The sequence below is a fragment of the Culex pipiens genome, chromosome 1, assembly GCF_016801865.2.
Source record: "Culex pipiens pallens isolate TS chromosome 1, TS_CPP_V2, whole genome shotgun sequence".
NCBI lineage: Eukaryota > Metazoa > Arthropoda > Insecta > Diptera > Culicidae > Culex > Culex pipiens.
This window is the reverse complement of record NC_068937.1, coordinates 135,141,059-135,155,021: the sequence shown is the minus strand read 5'-3', so window position 1 is coordinate 135,155,021 and position 13,963 is coordinate 135,141,059. Positions and strand designations below refer to the sequence as shown.

Below are 13,963 nucleotides of genomic sequence, written 5' to 3'. Positions count from 1 at the left end.
TGTTCAATGAAAAACTAGTTTAAAACATTTTCGATGGAAATTTAGTGAGTATTTTAAAAGCGTAATTTATTCTAAACCAACGGCCAGGAAGAGTCAAACGTAATTTATGTTGTTTCAAGGAAATTGGATCTATTTAATTTTTAGTTAAATTGTTAAATTTAATTGTTTAATTGTGATTTGTTAAATTTAGGGAAATTTACGTAATACTTTTAATTATCTTAAATATATCTGCAAAAGATAGTGGAAACTCACAAAAAAATAATTTGGAAAAATAATTATGTATGTATTTCATACGACCTTTTCAAAAACCACACGTAAACAATATTGAAAGCGCCTCTGGCGGTGACATCAGGAAACTGCATGCGTGTCAGATCCTTGGTTATCCTAGGCATATATAAGCCATTTTTGTGTTTATGGATCCAGTTTCTCTCGATAATGTCATCTGAGAAGGGCGTAAGTGTTATAATTATTTTTGTATTTCATAATTTAAATATTGCTGTAACCCGAAGCCGTTGCATCGTATCAAACAATGGTCAAAGAAAAACTTGTAGGAAATCTGATTTGCATAAAAGTCTTCATATTGACCATTGTCCTGTGTCCAATCCTTGTGAAGTTACAGCGATTTTAAAAATAAAAATGTTGAAAAAATAGGTTTTTGATAGTTTTGGCCATTTCTATGCGACAGACTTAATTTTTCAGTCTCGAAAATATTTTTACCTTTCCGCTCGTCCAATTTCTCATAAGTTTGTCTTTGACCACTTTTCAAAATAACTCGTTTTTTATTAACTATCCAGGTTACTATACTACACTGAAAAAATATTATGTTTTCAGTTATGAGCAATGTAATTAGCTTATATCTGTAAGCCCATACATCGAATTGATCGCTTTTTGCAAAAAAAAAGTTAGGTTTAGTGTTACGTGTTTCTTCCCAAATCGATATGGATTTAACATGTTTCTTCGACAAATGAACTAGTGCGAGTTTATTTGTTTTGTTGTCATAGTCTAATACCTCCTTAAGAAATGAGTAGGCTCTGTTCAAGCAACGGAAATTGAGTGAAATTAATCAAGAGCTGACTGAAATTCACTCAAATATAGCAGCTACCCCATCTATTAATTTCCTTGAAGTATCGGTTTAAACGAAAACTGCGTGATTTTGGGTGTCGACCAGTTTGACAACTGACGTTTGTTTTGGCTTTAATTCGAATGCATTCGAATGAACGAACGTTCTGAATGGTGGAAACGAATTAAGCGCTGTCTGGAAATTGAATTTGTGGTCTAAACTAGTTTTTTTTACTTCAGTCTTAAAATGTTTCTTTGACCCATTTTTTTATTGGATTTAGTATTAAATACTTAATCCAATAAAAAATGGGCCAAAAAACACAGACTGAAGTAAAAAAAATATATTTTAGACTACAAATTCAATTTCTAGACAACGCTTATTTCGTTTCCACCAATCCGAACGTTCGTTCATTCGAATGCATTCGAATGGAGCATCCGCAGTCGAGCAGTTTTTGACAGTTCGCTCCATAAGAAATACATTGTAGAAAAAAGCAAAAACTGCTCGAATGGAAGTGCTCCATTAAAACCAAACAAACGTCAGTTGTCAAACTGGTCGACACTCAAAATCACGAAATGATGTTGCAATCGTGATTCACTTTTTCAAGTAAAAAGAATAATTTACGTTTGATGGTTTGAGAAATGGATGTTAAATAATCTGGGAAGAGATCTCGGCAACTCGAAAATGTAGAAAAATAGGGGAACAGCACGTATGTTGAGGATGAGTTTCTATTTTTATCGGTTTTGCATATTCACATTTTTTATTGCAAACCTGCTTGCTCATTCTCCATTAAGCTCAAATAAGCTAATTATTACTTGATTTCAGACGAAAATACATTTAAGAAGCTGTTACTGAGCGCTAATTTGTTGAAGAGTGGCCGATGGAAATACATACTTGAAAAAATCATCGCTTTTATTTATACATCGATTTTTTTTTAACAAAGGCTGTTTGCTGTGAATTTTTTTGGGAATTAAAAAATAAACAAGATGAATAAATGACCACGCACCTCACGGAGAAAAAAGAGTTCCCAAAATCGTGAACAAGCGTTCATGAAAACGGGAACCTCGAACAAAGTGTTCAAATCCCATGGTACGATTTTGAAAAACGTACCATGAAATTTGAACACTTTGTTCGTGGTTCCCATTTTCATGAACGCTTGTTCACGATTTTAGGAACTCTTTTTTCTCCGTGCTCCATTGTGCAAACCGAAAAACTACAATCATATGGAGACGCATGATAGTTTTCAGAAACAAAATTCTTCCTCGCTTCTCTACCCACCAAATTACCCAGTCAGGATCGATTATAATCAAATCGCTCTCTTCGCTGTACAAACTAAAGCGTGTATTACTGAGAGCCAACTTAGACAAACCGAAAAAAAATCCCACTTCAAATTTTTGAGCGGGTTTTCAAAAATAACCCACTCGTCGACGGCGCGGATGACCAATCGCACGCCGCCTGCTGAAAAGAATAATCCCATAAATCTGGTTGCCAAAAAGATGCCCCACACAACAGGTGTAGGATCCGAATTTTCTTTTTCTTTTTTCCCCTGGTGTAGAAATATGTAGAACGATCTTGTGAATGAGGAGGTGAGCTCGTCGATGGTATGGGCTGGGAAAGATTAAAATATTTCTGGAATATATCATGAGTGTGTTTTTTTCTCTCTCTCGTCGAATGTTGCGTGAAAACGAGCGTGAAATTATAACTTAATGAAAGTTTTTCTTTCTTTTTTTGAATCATCGTCCGAATTCCAAGCATTTCAAAGTGGTGACTCACCGGTTTTCTTTCCGTGTCCTCCTTCAGCTGACATCAAGATGCCGAGCGGCGAGATGGACAAACCGGTGATCGACGACAACCACGACGGAACCGTGTCGATCCGGTACGACCCCAAGGAGGAGGGCATCCACGAGCTGGCGGTCAAGTACAACGGGGAGCACGTGCAGGGCTCGCCGTTCAAGTTCCACGTGGACTCCATCTCGAGCGGGTACGTGACGGCGTACGGGCCGGGTCTGACGCACGGCGTGACCGGCGAACCGGCCATCTTTACCATCTCGACGAAGGGGGCCGGCGCCGGTGGGCTGCAGATGGCCGTCGAGGGACCGAGCAAGGCGGATGTGAGTGGAATAAGAACTGTCAAATTGATTAATAATTTAAGCAAAAGTTCGTAGTTTCACTTTAGAGTCGCAATTTTGACAGCTGCAATATTACACGGAAAACAAAGTAACCGTTGATTCCCCCTCTAGATTACCTACCACGACAACAAGGACGGAACGGTGTCGGTGTCCTACCTGCCAACCGCTCCCGGCGAGTACAAGATTACGGTTCGCTTCGGAGACAAGCACATCAAGGGTTCGCCGTACTTTGCCAAGATAACGGGCGAGGGCCGCAAGCGTAACCAAATTTCGGTGGGCTCGTGCTCCGAAGTGACCCTGCCGGGAGTGATCTCCGACCAGGACCTGCGGTCGTTGAATGCCTCGATCCAGGCGCCGTCTGGTCTGGAGGAACCGTGCTTCTTGAAGCGCATGCCCTCTGGTAACATCGGAATCTCGTTCACGCCGCGCGAAGTCGGTGAGCACACCGTCTCCGTGAAACGGCTCGGCAAGCACATTGCCAACTCACCGTTCAAGGTGAAGGTTTGTGAACGAGAAGTCGGTGACGCCAAGAAGGTCCTCGTGACCGGCGACGCGCTGAAGGAGGGCAAGACCCACGCCGATAATGTGTTCTCCGTGGATACCCGCAACGCCGGCTACGGTGGTCTGTCGCTGTCCATCGAAGGCCCCAGCAAGGCCGAGATCCAGTGTACGGACAAGGACGACGGCACGCTCAACATCTCGTACAAGCCAACCGAGCCGGGCTATTACATCGTCAATCTCAAGTTTGCCGATCACCACGTCAACGGATCGCCCTTCACCGTGAAGGTGTCCGGCGAGGGCACCAACCGGCAGCGCGAGAAGATCCAGCGCCAACGGGAGGCGGTCCCGGTCACCGAAGTCGGCAGCCAGTGCAAGTTGACCTTCAAGATGCCCGGAATCACCTCGTTCGATCTGTCCGCGACGGTCACCTCGCCGGGTGGAGTCACCGAGGACGCCGAAATCCAGGAGATCGAGGATGGCCTGTACGCGGTCCACTTTGTCCCGAAGGAACTCGGCGTGCACACCGTCTCCGTCAAGTACAAGCAGATCCATATTCCTGGTAGGTCGCGCCGCACCCCAGACCCGTAGATCGCCACTAACCTCTCGTCTCTTAGGATCTCCATTCCAGTTCACGGTCGGCCCGCTTAAGGACACCGGCGCCCATCTGGTCAAGGCCGGCGGTCCCGGGTTGGAGCACGGCGAGCAGGGCGTGCCGTGCGAGTTCAACGTGTGGACGCGCGAAGCCGGCGGCGGCACCCTGGCCATCTCGGTCGAGGGCCCCAGCAAGGCCGACATCGAGTTCAAGGACCGCAAGGACGGCTCGTGCGACGTGTCGTACCTGGTGTCGGAGCCAGGTGAGTGCCGGGTTACCTTCCCCCAACTAGAGTTCAGAAAGTAATGACTTCGACTTGCAGGCGACTACCGCATCGGGCTCAAGTTCAACGACCGCCACATCCCGGACTCGCCGTTCAAGGTGTACGTGTCGCCGGCGATGGGCGAGGCGCACAAGCTGGAGATTGCGCAGTTCCCGTCCGGCCCGGTGCAGGCCGACAAGCCGGCCCAGTTTATGGTGCGGAAGAACGGCGCCAAGGGCGATCTGGACGCGAAGGTGGGTTCAATTTCGGATGAGTTTTAGGAATTTGTTTTAATTCACCGACAATTTCATAAGCAAAATGTCAAACGTCAGATGCTTCTGTTTGAATTTGACAGCAAGTGACAGCTCGAAACCACGTGCACTGAAAAAAATCGCGTGGTGTTTTCTATGAGTTTCAAACGTTGTAAATAATTTGCAAACAGGTCGTGGCCCCGTCCAACAACGAGGACGATTGCTTCATCCAGCTGATCGACCAGGACCAGTACTCGGTGCGTTTCTACCCGCGCGAAAACGGCATCCACGCGATCCACGTCAAGTTTAACGGCGTGCACATCCCCGGATCGCCGTACCGCATCAAGGTGGGCAAGGATGACGTCGACCCGGCGGCCGTACACGCCTCTGGTAAGGGTCTGGGCGACGTCAAGACCGGCGAGAAGACGGACCTCATCATCGATACCTGCAACGCCGGCGCCGGAACGCTCGCGGTCACCGTCGATGGCCCCTCCAAGGTCGCCATGGACTGTACCGAGGTCGAGGAGGGCTACAAGGTGCGATACACGCCACTGCTGCCCGGACACTACTACATGACCATCAAGTACAACCAGATGCACATCGTCGGGTCGCCGTTCAAGATCAACTGCACAGGTTAGTACCGGGCTTTCAAGTAGAGTAGTCGTATAGAATACAGTACCCTTGACTCCAAGGCATTACAGGGGAGAAACTCGCGGAAGAGGGCGGTCAGGAAACGTCCTCCGTCATTGTCGAAACCGTCGCCAAGGTCTCCAAGGGTGGCAACCGAGCAGGAGTCATCCTGCCCATCTTCAAGTCCGACGCCAGCAAAATCCAATCCAAGGGCATGGGCCTGAAGAAGGCTTACATGGGCAAACAGAACCAGTTTACGTTAAACGCCGGAGACGCCGGTTAGTAGCTAATCGCTTGTAACTCTAATCGAACCTTCTGACCAACACGTCTTTCCCCTTTCAAAAAAATAAATAAACAGGAAACAATATCCTATTCGTTGGCATTTACGGACCAAAGGGACCCTGCGACGAGGTGTTCATCAAGCATACCGGACGCAACCAGTACCAGGTCAACTATCTGGTGCGCGAACGTGGCGACTACATCCTGCTGGTAAAATGGGGCGACGACCACATCCCCGGTTCGCCCTTCAAGGTCGAAGTATAAGGCACACCCCCCACATCCCTCTCCCCTTTTTTTACTCCCGTCGTCGTCGTCGCCATCCCACTCAAATTGCCATTTCCCCGTGTCTCCCAACCAATCCCTGCACTCTCTCGGTCCCCCCCGGAACACCAACCTCAGAAACAATGCGTCGTTCGTTGTGTGTGTGTGCGTGCGTGCGTGCCTTCTCTTTTTCTCGGAATGCCCTGCAAAAAAAAAGCCATATCGAACTATACACAGTTCAGAAGCGTAGTCCTCCCTCAATCTTTAAGTGTAAGGTGCGTAGTGCAAGCGCGCGATTGTTTTAAACATTATTTTTTTCATGAAAGACATGTTAAACGAACATGAAAAAATGAAACGAAAATCTCGAAACAAGTCACCCGTTTTCGGAATTTCGAACAGGCAGGACCTTTACCAACCACCCGCGGCAATCCAACGAGATAAAGACAAATCTTGAAACCCACGACGCACCATCAAAAGAAGCAGCAAACAATCACATCGCACAAAAGCACAGCAAATCAGCGAGCGAGAGAAAGAGAAAGAAAAAATACACAACTTAATGTTATCCTAGTTATTACTATCAAAAAAAGTACGATAATGCTCGATTAAGTTTATTTTTCCATACTCTGTACTTCTTTTTATTTTTATTATTATTTTAAAACGGTTATGAAATATCACCCATTTTTCACACATGTTTCTAGGTTTTTATCTGTTTTTAAGAGTCCGCCTTCTTTGTATCATTAGTTTTTATCTGTTTTTATTTTTAGTCTCGTCTCTATTTTAGTTTCTTATGTTGAACATTTTTTTTAAATGATGATGAAGAAGAATGAATGAATATCATCTTAATTTATTTTTTCTTTGAGAAAGGAAAACCTAAAAAAGATCAATAAAAACGTTAATAAACAGAAAATTTTAACCGAACGAGTTTTTGTTCCAATATCACATCGATAAATTTGAAACTTTACTTACGAATATTGAGAGCATTTTTTTGCCATCATTCACTTTCATGAGAATTCGAGTCCACTACAGGAAAACTGTTATTTTTATACCAAATTTAGCCGATATTGGATGTTTTGATGCATGGTGTAGGTCTAATGATAGATATATTGTCCGCTTCTTTCAAATGTACACGCCGCGCACATTCTGAAATGCCGCCTTAGACATTGTGGCCAGCGATTTTCTGCACTTTTACTGCCGTTCTACGCATAATTGTCCCATGTCAGTTTTGGACGATTTTGACTTTGTTGCATTTTTAAGTTTAGTTTTATGTGTACTTTAAGAAAAACACATAAAATCTGGTACTTTGTTCGCAAACTCATTAAAAACAACACCAAGTCTGTTTGTCCAATCGTTGAACTTCTACGCATAATTGTCCCACCAAGTATTTTCTTACACGGAATCATCAGTTTTACTAAGCATTATGTCTTGTTTACCAGTTGTATAGCAAGATAATCACAAATAAGGGTGATAAACTGCTAACTGGGGCGATTAGGGACACATAGGGCGAATAGGAACCCATGGGACAATTATGCGTAGAAACACAGAAATCGATCGAAAAATTTCAATCGCGTTTTTCTCAGTAGCACTTTTTTGAACATGGGACAATTATGCGTAGAACGGCAGTTTAGTGCAATAAAAAACGTACCTGGCAACAATGGCAAGCGATTCGAAAAAGAAGATCAACAAAAACAAAACGCGCAGTATGGGATTTGACAGCGAGCATTTGCCGAAAGTGCGGCGCGTCGTTTCGAGGCTGATATGCCGCGTGTCTTTTTCGGCAATACGCGCAATAATGAATAAAAGATGGATTTTGCTCACTTTTCATCATAAAAAAAATGTTTTGTTAACAATTTTGGCTTGAAACAACAACAAAAAAAACCTAACATGCATTAAAACACACTTATTTCCGAAAAAGATTCTTTAAAAAAAGTAATTTTGATGCAAATTTTTCCATATGAGTTACAGAAATAGTTGACCAAAACTAAACAATAGCTTTGTTTACAGTTGCTGATAAAACCTCGCATGTTTATTTGCAAAGTATGTTTTGTTATTGATATATCATTTCAATTATGATGCTTCAGTTAAGTACAATTAACTAGAGTTTTGATCAATTATAAATTCTCACGGCTTCAGCATTTTTGGTACTTTTAACATGAAAACAGCTATATTTATACTCATAATTGAAAAAAAAGTGCAATAATTTAGGTTGATTACAACAACCATTTATTGTATGTTAAAGAGAAACTTTTGATTAAGTACACAGTTTTCTGCATTTTTGAAGGTAAAACTAACAGGGGTCCAATTTAGGAAAATTTATGATTTTCGTTGTCCTATATTGGCCCCCTAACTTTTGCTCGAAAATGAGCAGTTCTTCGCTTTATTTTAGTAAAGCTCCTTACATTATCTCGACTTACTGAAGTTAAAAAATCAGTCAAAAATGATTGGATAGTTAATACAATCATAACACAATTCTGTTTTGTTGTGAAAATGCTAGTGGCCATGCCTGATTTAAGATGTCGAACTCAAAACACATATTTTGGCGAAAAGGACAATTAAATGTCAGTCAACATTGTTTTAAATTATGCTGAACTTGCCAAATAAAAGATTTGCAGACAAAAATACGCTTGAAATTGTGATTTTATTAAAAAAATTCAACAAAAACCCTTCAGAGGGTCCACTATAGGAAAGGGGTTGACTAATGGATAACGTACCCTATCAAGTTTTTTTTAACAAATGCACGCAAATTCCAGATAACACAGAACTGTGTAAAAAAAATTATAGAGATATGTTCTAGCTGTCAAAACGGAAAACGGGATTGCCTGAAAAGGCCGAAATTCAAAAGGCCGAATGTCACGAAAGGCAGAATGATTATGGAATTAAGCATTTTGTTCATATTTTCACGATTTTCATTGTTTATGATGTTCAAAGAAACAGTAAAGTTAACTAAACAACTGTGTTCTTTTTTATAATTTTAAGCGAAATAAGTACATATTGAGTACATTCTGTTTATCTTTACCGATCATATTGTTACCATGCATACAAAAGAGTAGAGTAGAATGAATCAAAGCATTTCAAAAGTGTTTCAATCTTGTTGTTGATTGAATTATGGTGACGATAACCGAAATTTGATCATTGTCACCAAGTACTTAAATGAATTCAAATAATTACAATTATTTTTTTGCGGCAAATAAACAGAATATTTTAAAATTTAGTCAGCAGCAATGCTAGAAAGTTATGCCTTCTTTTTTTCGAAACCAATGTTTATTACATAACTATAGTTTAAAAAAATAACAATAACGAACGGGCGCGGTTTGCCTTATGAGATTCGGCCTGATGATAATTCTGCCTTTCGAGTAATTTGGCCTTTTGAATTTCGGCCTTACGGGATTCGGGCTTTTGAGATTCTGCCTTTCGTAGGAGACCCGTCAAAACTGTGTAGTTTTAGAACACACATCTGTGTAAAAAGTTACACAGATTTCCGATCAGCTTTCCTTTCAAATCTGGGTAAAAAGGGACAAGCTAAGATGGCGTCGCTCCTGCAGCAAACTTGGGTAAATTTTTTCTCGTGATCAAAATATTGGAATATTATTAAAATACTACAATGTTGTTAGACTTTTCAGCAAGCTGATCCTCATATGCACCGTAAACCCACAGGGAAAAGTGTTCGTATTTGGATTTAAGGTAATGTATCTCATAAATATTTGCTTGGTAATCCTAACATAAGTCAATTTTTATTCAAGCTGCCTCACACAGAATTCCTCCGACGTGGTGCTTTAGCGGAACCTCGGAAGTCCAGAACACCGAAATACGAGTCCACGATTTTCCCAGTTCCGGTTCCGAGCAGGGAGTTCAATAGGCAGCACTAGTAAACGGGCACTGCGGACACTGCCAGCTTTTTCGGGTCGGGGTAGTACGCTGAGTGGTCAAATATTTAGTTTATGTTGTCTTATGTATAATCCCAAAACAAAGATTAATATTTTTCATATAGTGTTTACATATATTGGCCTCAAACAAAATGAGATTCTGAACATGAAAAAAAAAAATTATCCGGGTTCTGTCCAAAATATTACCCAGAATCTGTGTAAAATGTTACACAGATTTGACAGACAACGGTTGTACACAGTTCTGTGTATTTCTGGTTTTAAGCGATCTGTGTCAAATTTTACACAGATCTGTGTTATTTGGATTTTCGGTGGATGGTAGCAGCCCCCTGCCCAACTCACAAAATTCCAGTGAGACCCTTCAGTAACGCGGCCTCAAAACGACGCGGTACCGCTGTAACCAAACAAAGTTTGACAGTTCTATCCAAAAGAAAAGAGAAAACAACTTAAAATTCAGTCCACTTCGCGTGCTTTCGTTGATGTGGATCAGATTCTTCAAAAGTAGCTAACAAGATTAAATTTAAACATAAATTCAGTTCAAAACACTGAAACTGCAAATCGCGATGTGCATCGCTCGCCACTCGGTAAAGTGTTAATTCGTGCATCCAAAACCAACGACTCGAGAAGTGCAACGTAATTTTGCGACGCGAAGAATGGACGGCCTCAACATCAAAATGGAGGTACCGGATCTGCCACTTCCGGACCAGCTCGGCGAGGACGGGCTGGGCTTTGGCAACGGGCTGTTCCTGGGGGACGCCGACGATGACGACGACACGATTGTGGTGCACATGGACCTGCGGGAGAATCTGTCCACTCTGAGGTGAGATGTTACTTGATGGCTAAGGTCAATGACCGGAAGTGACCTTGTTGGTTTGTATTTGTTTTTTTAGGGGCCTCGTCGAGCAGCGAATTGGCATGTCGCTGAAGCACTATGAATTTTGGCTGCAGGACACGCAGATGCTGGAGTCGCACAAGAATCTGGTGGACCAGTGCGTGCAGGGGGAGGGATTGGTCCAGATTAACGTGCAGGTTCAGACGTCCCGTCGGCGGATTAACATTGCCGATGTGTTGAAGCCGACGGACGATGTGCTGGAGAGCTACCAGCAGGAATTGCAGTTGGCTGCGGCTCAGGCGGCTGCCGCCGCCGCAGCAGCTTCCATTTCGGGTCCGAACGCGGAGGCGACGACCAGCAGTGCTTCCCCGGTGAATAATGCCGCCGCAGGTTCGGCTTCGCCGACGCCGGCTGTCGCTACAGTTGATACTGCCGTGTCTTCTCCGGTAAAGTTGAGCTCGAAGGAAGAGCAGGAAACGGCCTCGGCCGTTGCGGCCATTATCAGTTCGGCAAATGCCGAGGCGAATGCGGAAAAAGTGGCCGCTCAAACGCCCACGGCCGTCGTTACGAACGGATCGTCTCCGGCGAAGGTGGCTAAAATGAGTCCGCCGGAGCTGGCCGATTCGCCGACCATCATCGACGACGATGACGACGAGGACGAGATGGGAGATGGGGGGCAGGCGGCGTTGCGTTGGGTTTGCGATACGAACTTTAAGCGCGACCAGCAGCGGCTCAACATTCCGGACGATCCGATCGAGTGGACGGTGGCGCAGGTCAAGCACTGGATCCAGTGGGCCGTTCGGACGTTCCAGCTGACGAGCATCAAGCTGGCGGATTGGTCCATCAGCGGGCGCGAGCTGTGCGACATGGACCACGCCGAGTTCAAGCAGAAGGTGCCGAGCGATCCGGGCGATCTGTTCTGGACGCACATGGAGCTGCTGCGCAAGTGCAAGTTTGTGGCTGTCGTGCAGAAGCACGGCGGGCTGGGGCCGGCTTCCGGAGGTGGGGGAGGCGGAGGAGGAGGTGGCGTCGATCCGTATGACGACGATATGGTCATACTGAGGAAGGTTCCGCGGAACAACAGCATGGGCAGCGAGCCCAGCTATTGCGGCAACCGGAGTGGCAACAATGGCCAGATTCAGCTGTGGCAGTTTTTGCTGGAAATTCTCACCGACAAGGAGCATCGCGGGATTATCCAGTGGATGGGTGCGAACTTCCGTTAATCATTTCAGCAACTCAATTTTAACCACTCGAATTCCCCGCAGGTACCGAAGGCGAGTTCAAGCTGTGCAATCCGGAGCTGGTGGCCCAGCTGTGGGGCGAACGGAAGAACAAACCCACGATGAACTACGAGAAGCTGTCGCGGGCGCTGCGTTACTACTACGACGGGGACATGATTTCGAAGGTGCACGGCAAGCGCTTCGTGTACAAGTTTGTGTGCGATCTGCGCGAGCTGATCGGGTACGACGCTTCGGAACTGGCCAACCTGGTCAACGAGGGCTCCCCGCTGACCGAGCAGTACGACATGAAGGGCTTCGACATGGACTTTGACTAGGGACTCATTATTTTCTTTTTTCGTGTTTTATTATACAACTCATTTGCTTCCACACTCTCATTGATATTTGAATTTATACACACACATTTCTTATAAAGAACGGCGAAAGTTTATCAAACTGTTACGAGTTTATTAACAAAGTTTCCTGGTGGTTCTCAAATTATATTATATTCAGCTGATTGTATTACAAAAAATAAAGAATTATATATGCATTTCAACGCTTGCGTTCGTACTTGAACTTGTACACCGGCGCTCGATCCTTCGTCCCCTTGGCCACACGTTTCGGCTTGCTGGCCCGCTTCTCCTTCAGCACCCGTTTCAGCTCCATCTTTTGCTGAATGATGGTCAGTTCCTTCTCTCGCTCGATCCTACGCTGCAACTCCCGATACGACTTCTCCCGCTCCTCATTCATCGCGGCAATCGTCGCCACATCGGCCCCACCCGCAACCACAATCCGCTCCAGCTGGTCCAACCGGGGACGGTTCGTTTTCCTCCCCAGCAGATCCGGATGCGTTTGAAGGTGTTCAGCCACGTCAAACGCAGCCGCCTCTTTCTCGTCCCCATCAACGAAAAACACATGCTTGTTCCGCGTCCTATTGGCCACCTCCGTCATGTGCAACTTCCCCTGCAACCGCCGAATCTTGTTCGTCTCCATCGTCCGCTTCATCCCAACGTACTTCAGATCCTGCGTCTCCATCAACCGAACCTGGGCCGGCGTGTGCTCATCCTCCTGCTCCCGCTCGACATGTTTCCCACCCTCCACCTTGGAGTTGATCATGTGGTGGTAAAACTCGTCCGGATTCCGGGTCAGGGCACGCTTCCGCAGCAGCTTGAGCGTGTCATCCTTCTGGTGCTGATCTTCGGCGCGCCTTTTGTAGTCCTTTTTCTTCTCGAGTAAACCAAGTTCGGCGCGGGCCGCCGGCTGGGCGCGCTCCCGGTGTACCCGCTGGTTCGATTTGGATGCCTTCTTCCAGCTGGACATGATTTTTTTTTTGTTTTTTAGAAAGACTAAACTCCCAAAAAACTTGCTTCTCTTCGAAACGAATTCAAAAACCAAAATAAACGTGTGTTCTGATCAAAACACTTTTGACAGTACTGGTTTGGTTACAGCGGTTCAGACGGGTGTACCCGAGGGTGTACCCCATTTGGCATAAAGTCATTTGGTACAATGCCCTTTGATAACGTCGTTTGGCATAATGATTATTATTATTATTACAAAAAGTGTTTAGTTAAATATTATTAAATAGGAAAATATCACAGTAACTTTTGCTCATTTTTGGTGGAAAGGTAGCTTATTAGGAGTACTTTCAGAATATGCAATAACCCAGAAAGTGTCAAAATGTACATGATGCCTTTTGAAATGTTACCGTCGAATTCTGCTTTTGGAGATTCGGCTTAGTGGGGCAACTCTGGGTTTTCAATTTTATTATATCGAGTACAATTTTTTATAAACGTTTCTAATTTTCACACGCATATATTCGCAAAAAATCAGCCCAGTTGTTTTACAATCATTAATGATTAGTTTTGCGGTACCGTCAGGGTTGACATTGGGTCTGGGGGGTTGAGTCTTACATATTTCTCCATAGCGGAATTTCACAAAAAAAAATATATTTTTTTAATAAGCTCAAACATGCTAAATGTAATTTTCCACGCAGGAAAATACATTTTAAATTGTTTTCTGATGATTAAACTTCTACTTACATTAAAAGTTTTAAAGTTATTTGAAAAATGAAATG

At 44.2% G+C, this 13,963-nt stretch overlaps 3 protein-coding genes across 10 annotated transcripts in view; 2 read left to right on the top strand and 1 right to left on the bottom strand.

Annotated features, from left to right (window-relative positions):
- LOC120418340 (filamin-A) overlaps nucleotides 1-6,875 on the top strand; it is a 78,585-nt gene extending 71,710 nt beyond the window's left edge. For 6 of the 8 annotated variants that reach the window (XM_039580685.2, XM_039580682.2, XM_039580684.2 and 3 more), the window contains 7 exons: nucleotides 2,858-3,168; nucleotides 3,298-4,246; nucleotides 4,302-4,541; nucleotides 4,602-4,795; nucleotides 4,984-5,425; nucleotides 5,485-5,700; nucleotides 5,781-6,875. In XM_039580685.2, coding sequence (XP_039436619.1) covers nucleotides 2,858-3,168; nucleotides 3,298-4,246; nucleotides 4,302-4,541; nucleotides 4,602-4,795; nucleotides 4,984-5,425; nucleotides 5,485-5,700; nucleotides 5,781-5,965 — 2,537 coding nt within the window. In that variant the 3' untranslated portion in view covers nucleotides 5,966-6,875. The remainder of the gene's footprint in view (nucleotides 1-2,857; nucleotides 3,169-3,297; nucleotides 4,247-4,301; nucleotides 4,542-4,601; nucleotides 4,796-4,983; nucleotides 5,426-5,484; nucleotides 5,701-5,780) is intronic. The other 2 variants (XM_039580683.2, XM_039580690.2) reach the window with 1 other exon arrangement.
- A 3,422-nt stretch (nucleotides 6,876-10,297) lies between these two features.
- Nucleotides 10,298-12,445, top strand: LOC120418355 (DNA-binding protein Ets97D). The gene is made up of 3 exons (XM_039580708.2): nucleotides 10,298-10,660; nucleotides 10,731-11,878; nucleotides 11,938-12,445. The coding sequence occupies exons 1-3, from the start codon at nucleotides 10,494-10,496 to the stop codon at nucleotides 12,225-12,227; spliced, it is 1,605 nt and encodes a 534-aa protein (XP_039436642.1). The 5' UTR covers nucleotides 10,298-10,493; the 3' UTR covers nucleotides 12,228-12,445.
- Nucleotides 12,333-13,298, bottom strand: LOC120418356 (probable U3 small nucleolar RNA-associated protein 11). The gene has a single exon (XM_039580709.2). The coding sequence runs from the start codon at nucleotides 13,207-13,209 to the stop codon at nucleotides 12,442-12,444; it is 768 nt and encodes a 255-aa protein (XP_039436643.1). The 5' UTR covers nucleotides 13,210-13,298; the 3' UTR covers nucleotides 12,333-12,441.
- Between the last annotated feature and the right edge of the window lie 665 nt (nucleotides 13,299-13,963).

Bases quoted from the DNA above. Each gene is read 5' to 3' on its own strand.
- LOC120418356 (XM_039580709.2), bottom strand. From the start codon at position 13,209: ATGTCCAGCTGGAAGAAGGCATCCAAATCGAACCAGCGGGTACACCGG.
- LOC120418355 (XM_039580708.2), top strand. From the start codon at position 10,494: ATGGACGGCCTCAACATCAAAATGGAGGTACCGGATCTGCCACTTCCG. The intron at 10,661-10,730 runs GTGAGATGTTAC...TTGTTTTTTTAG, and splicing joins GAGAATCTGTCCACTCTGAG to GGGCCTCGTCGAGCAGCGAA. The intron at 11,879-11,937 runs GTGCGAACTTCC...AATTCCCCGCAG, and splicing joins CGGGATTATCCAGTGGATGG to GTACCGAAGGCGAGTTCAAG.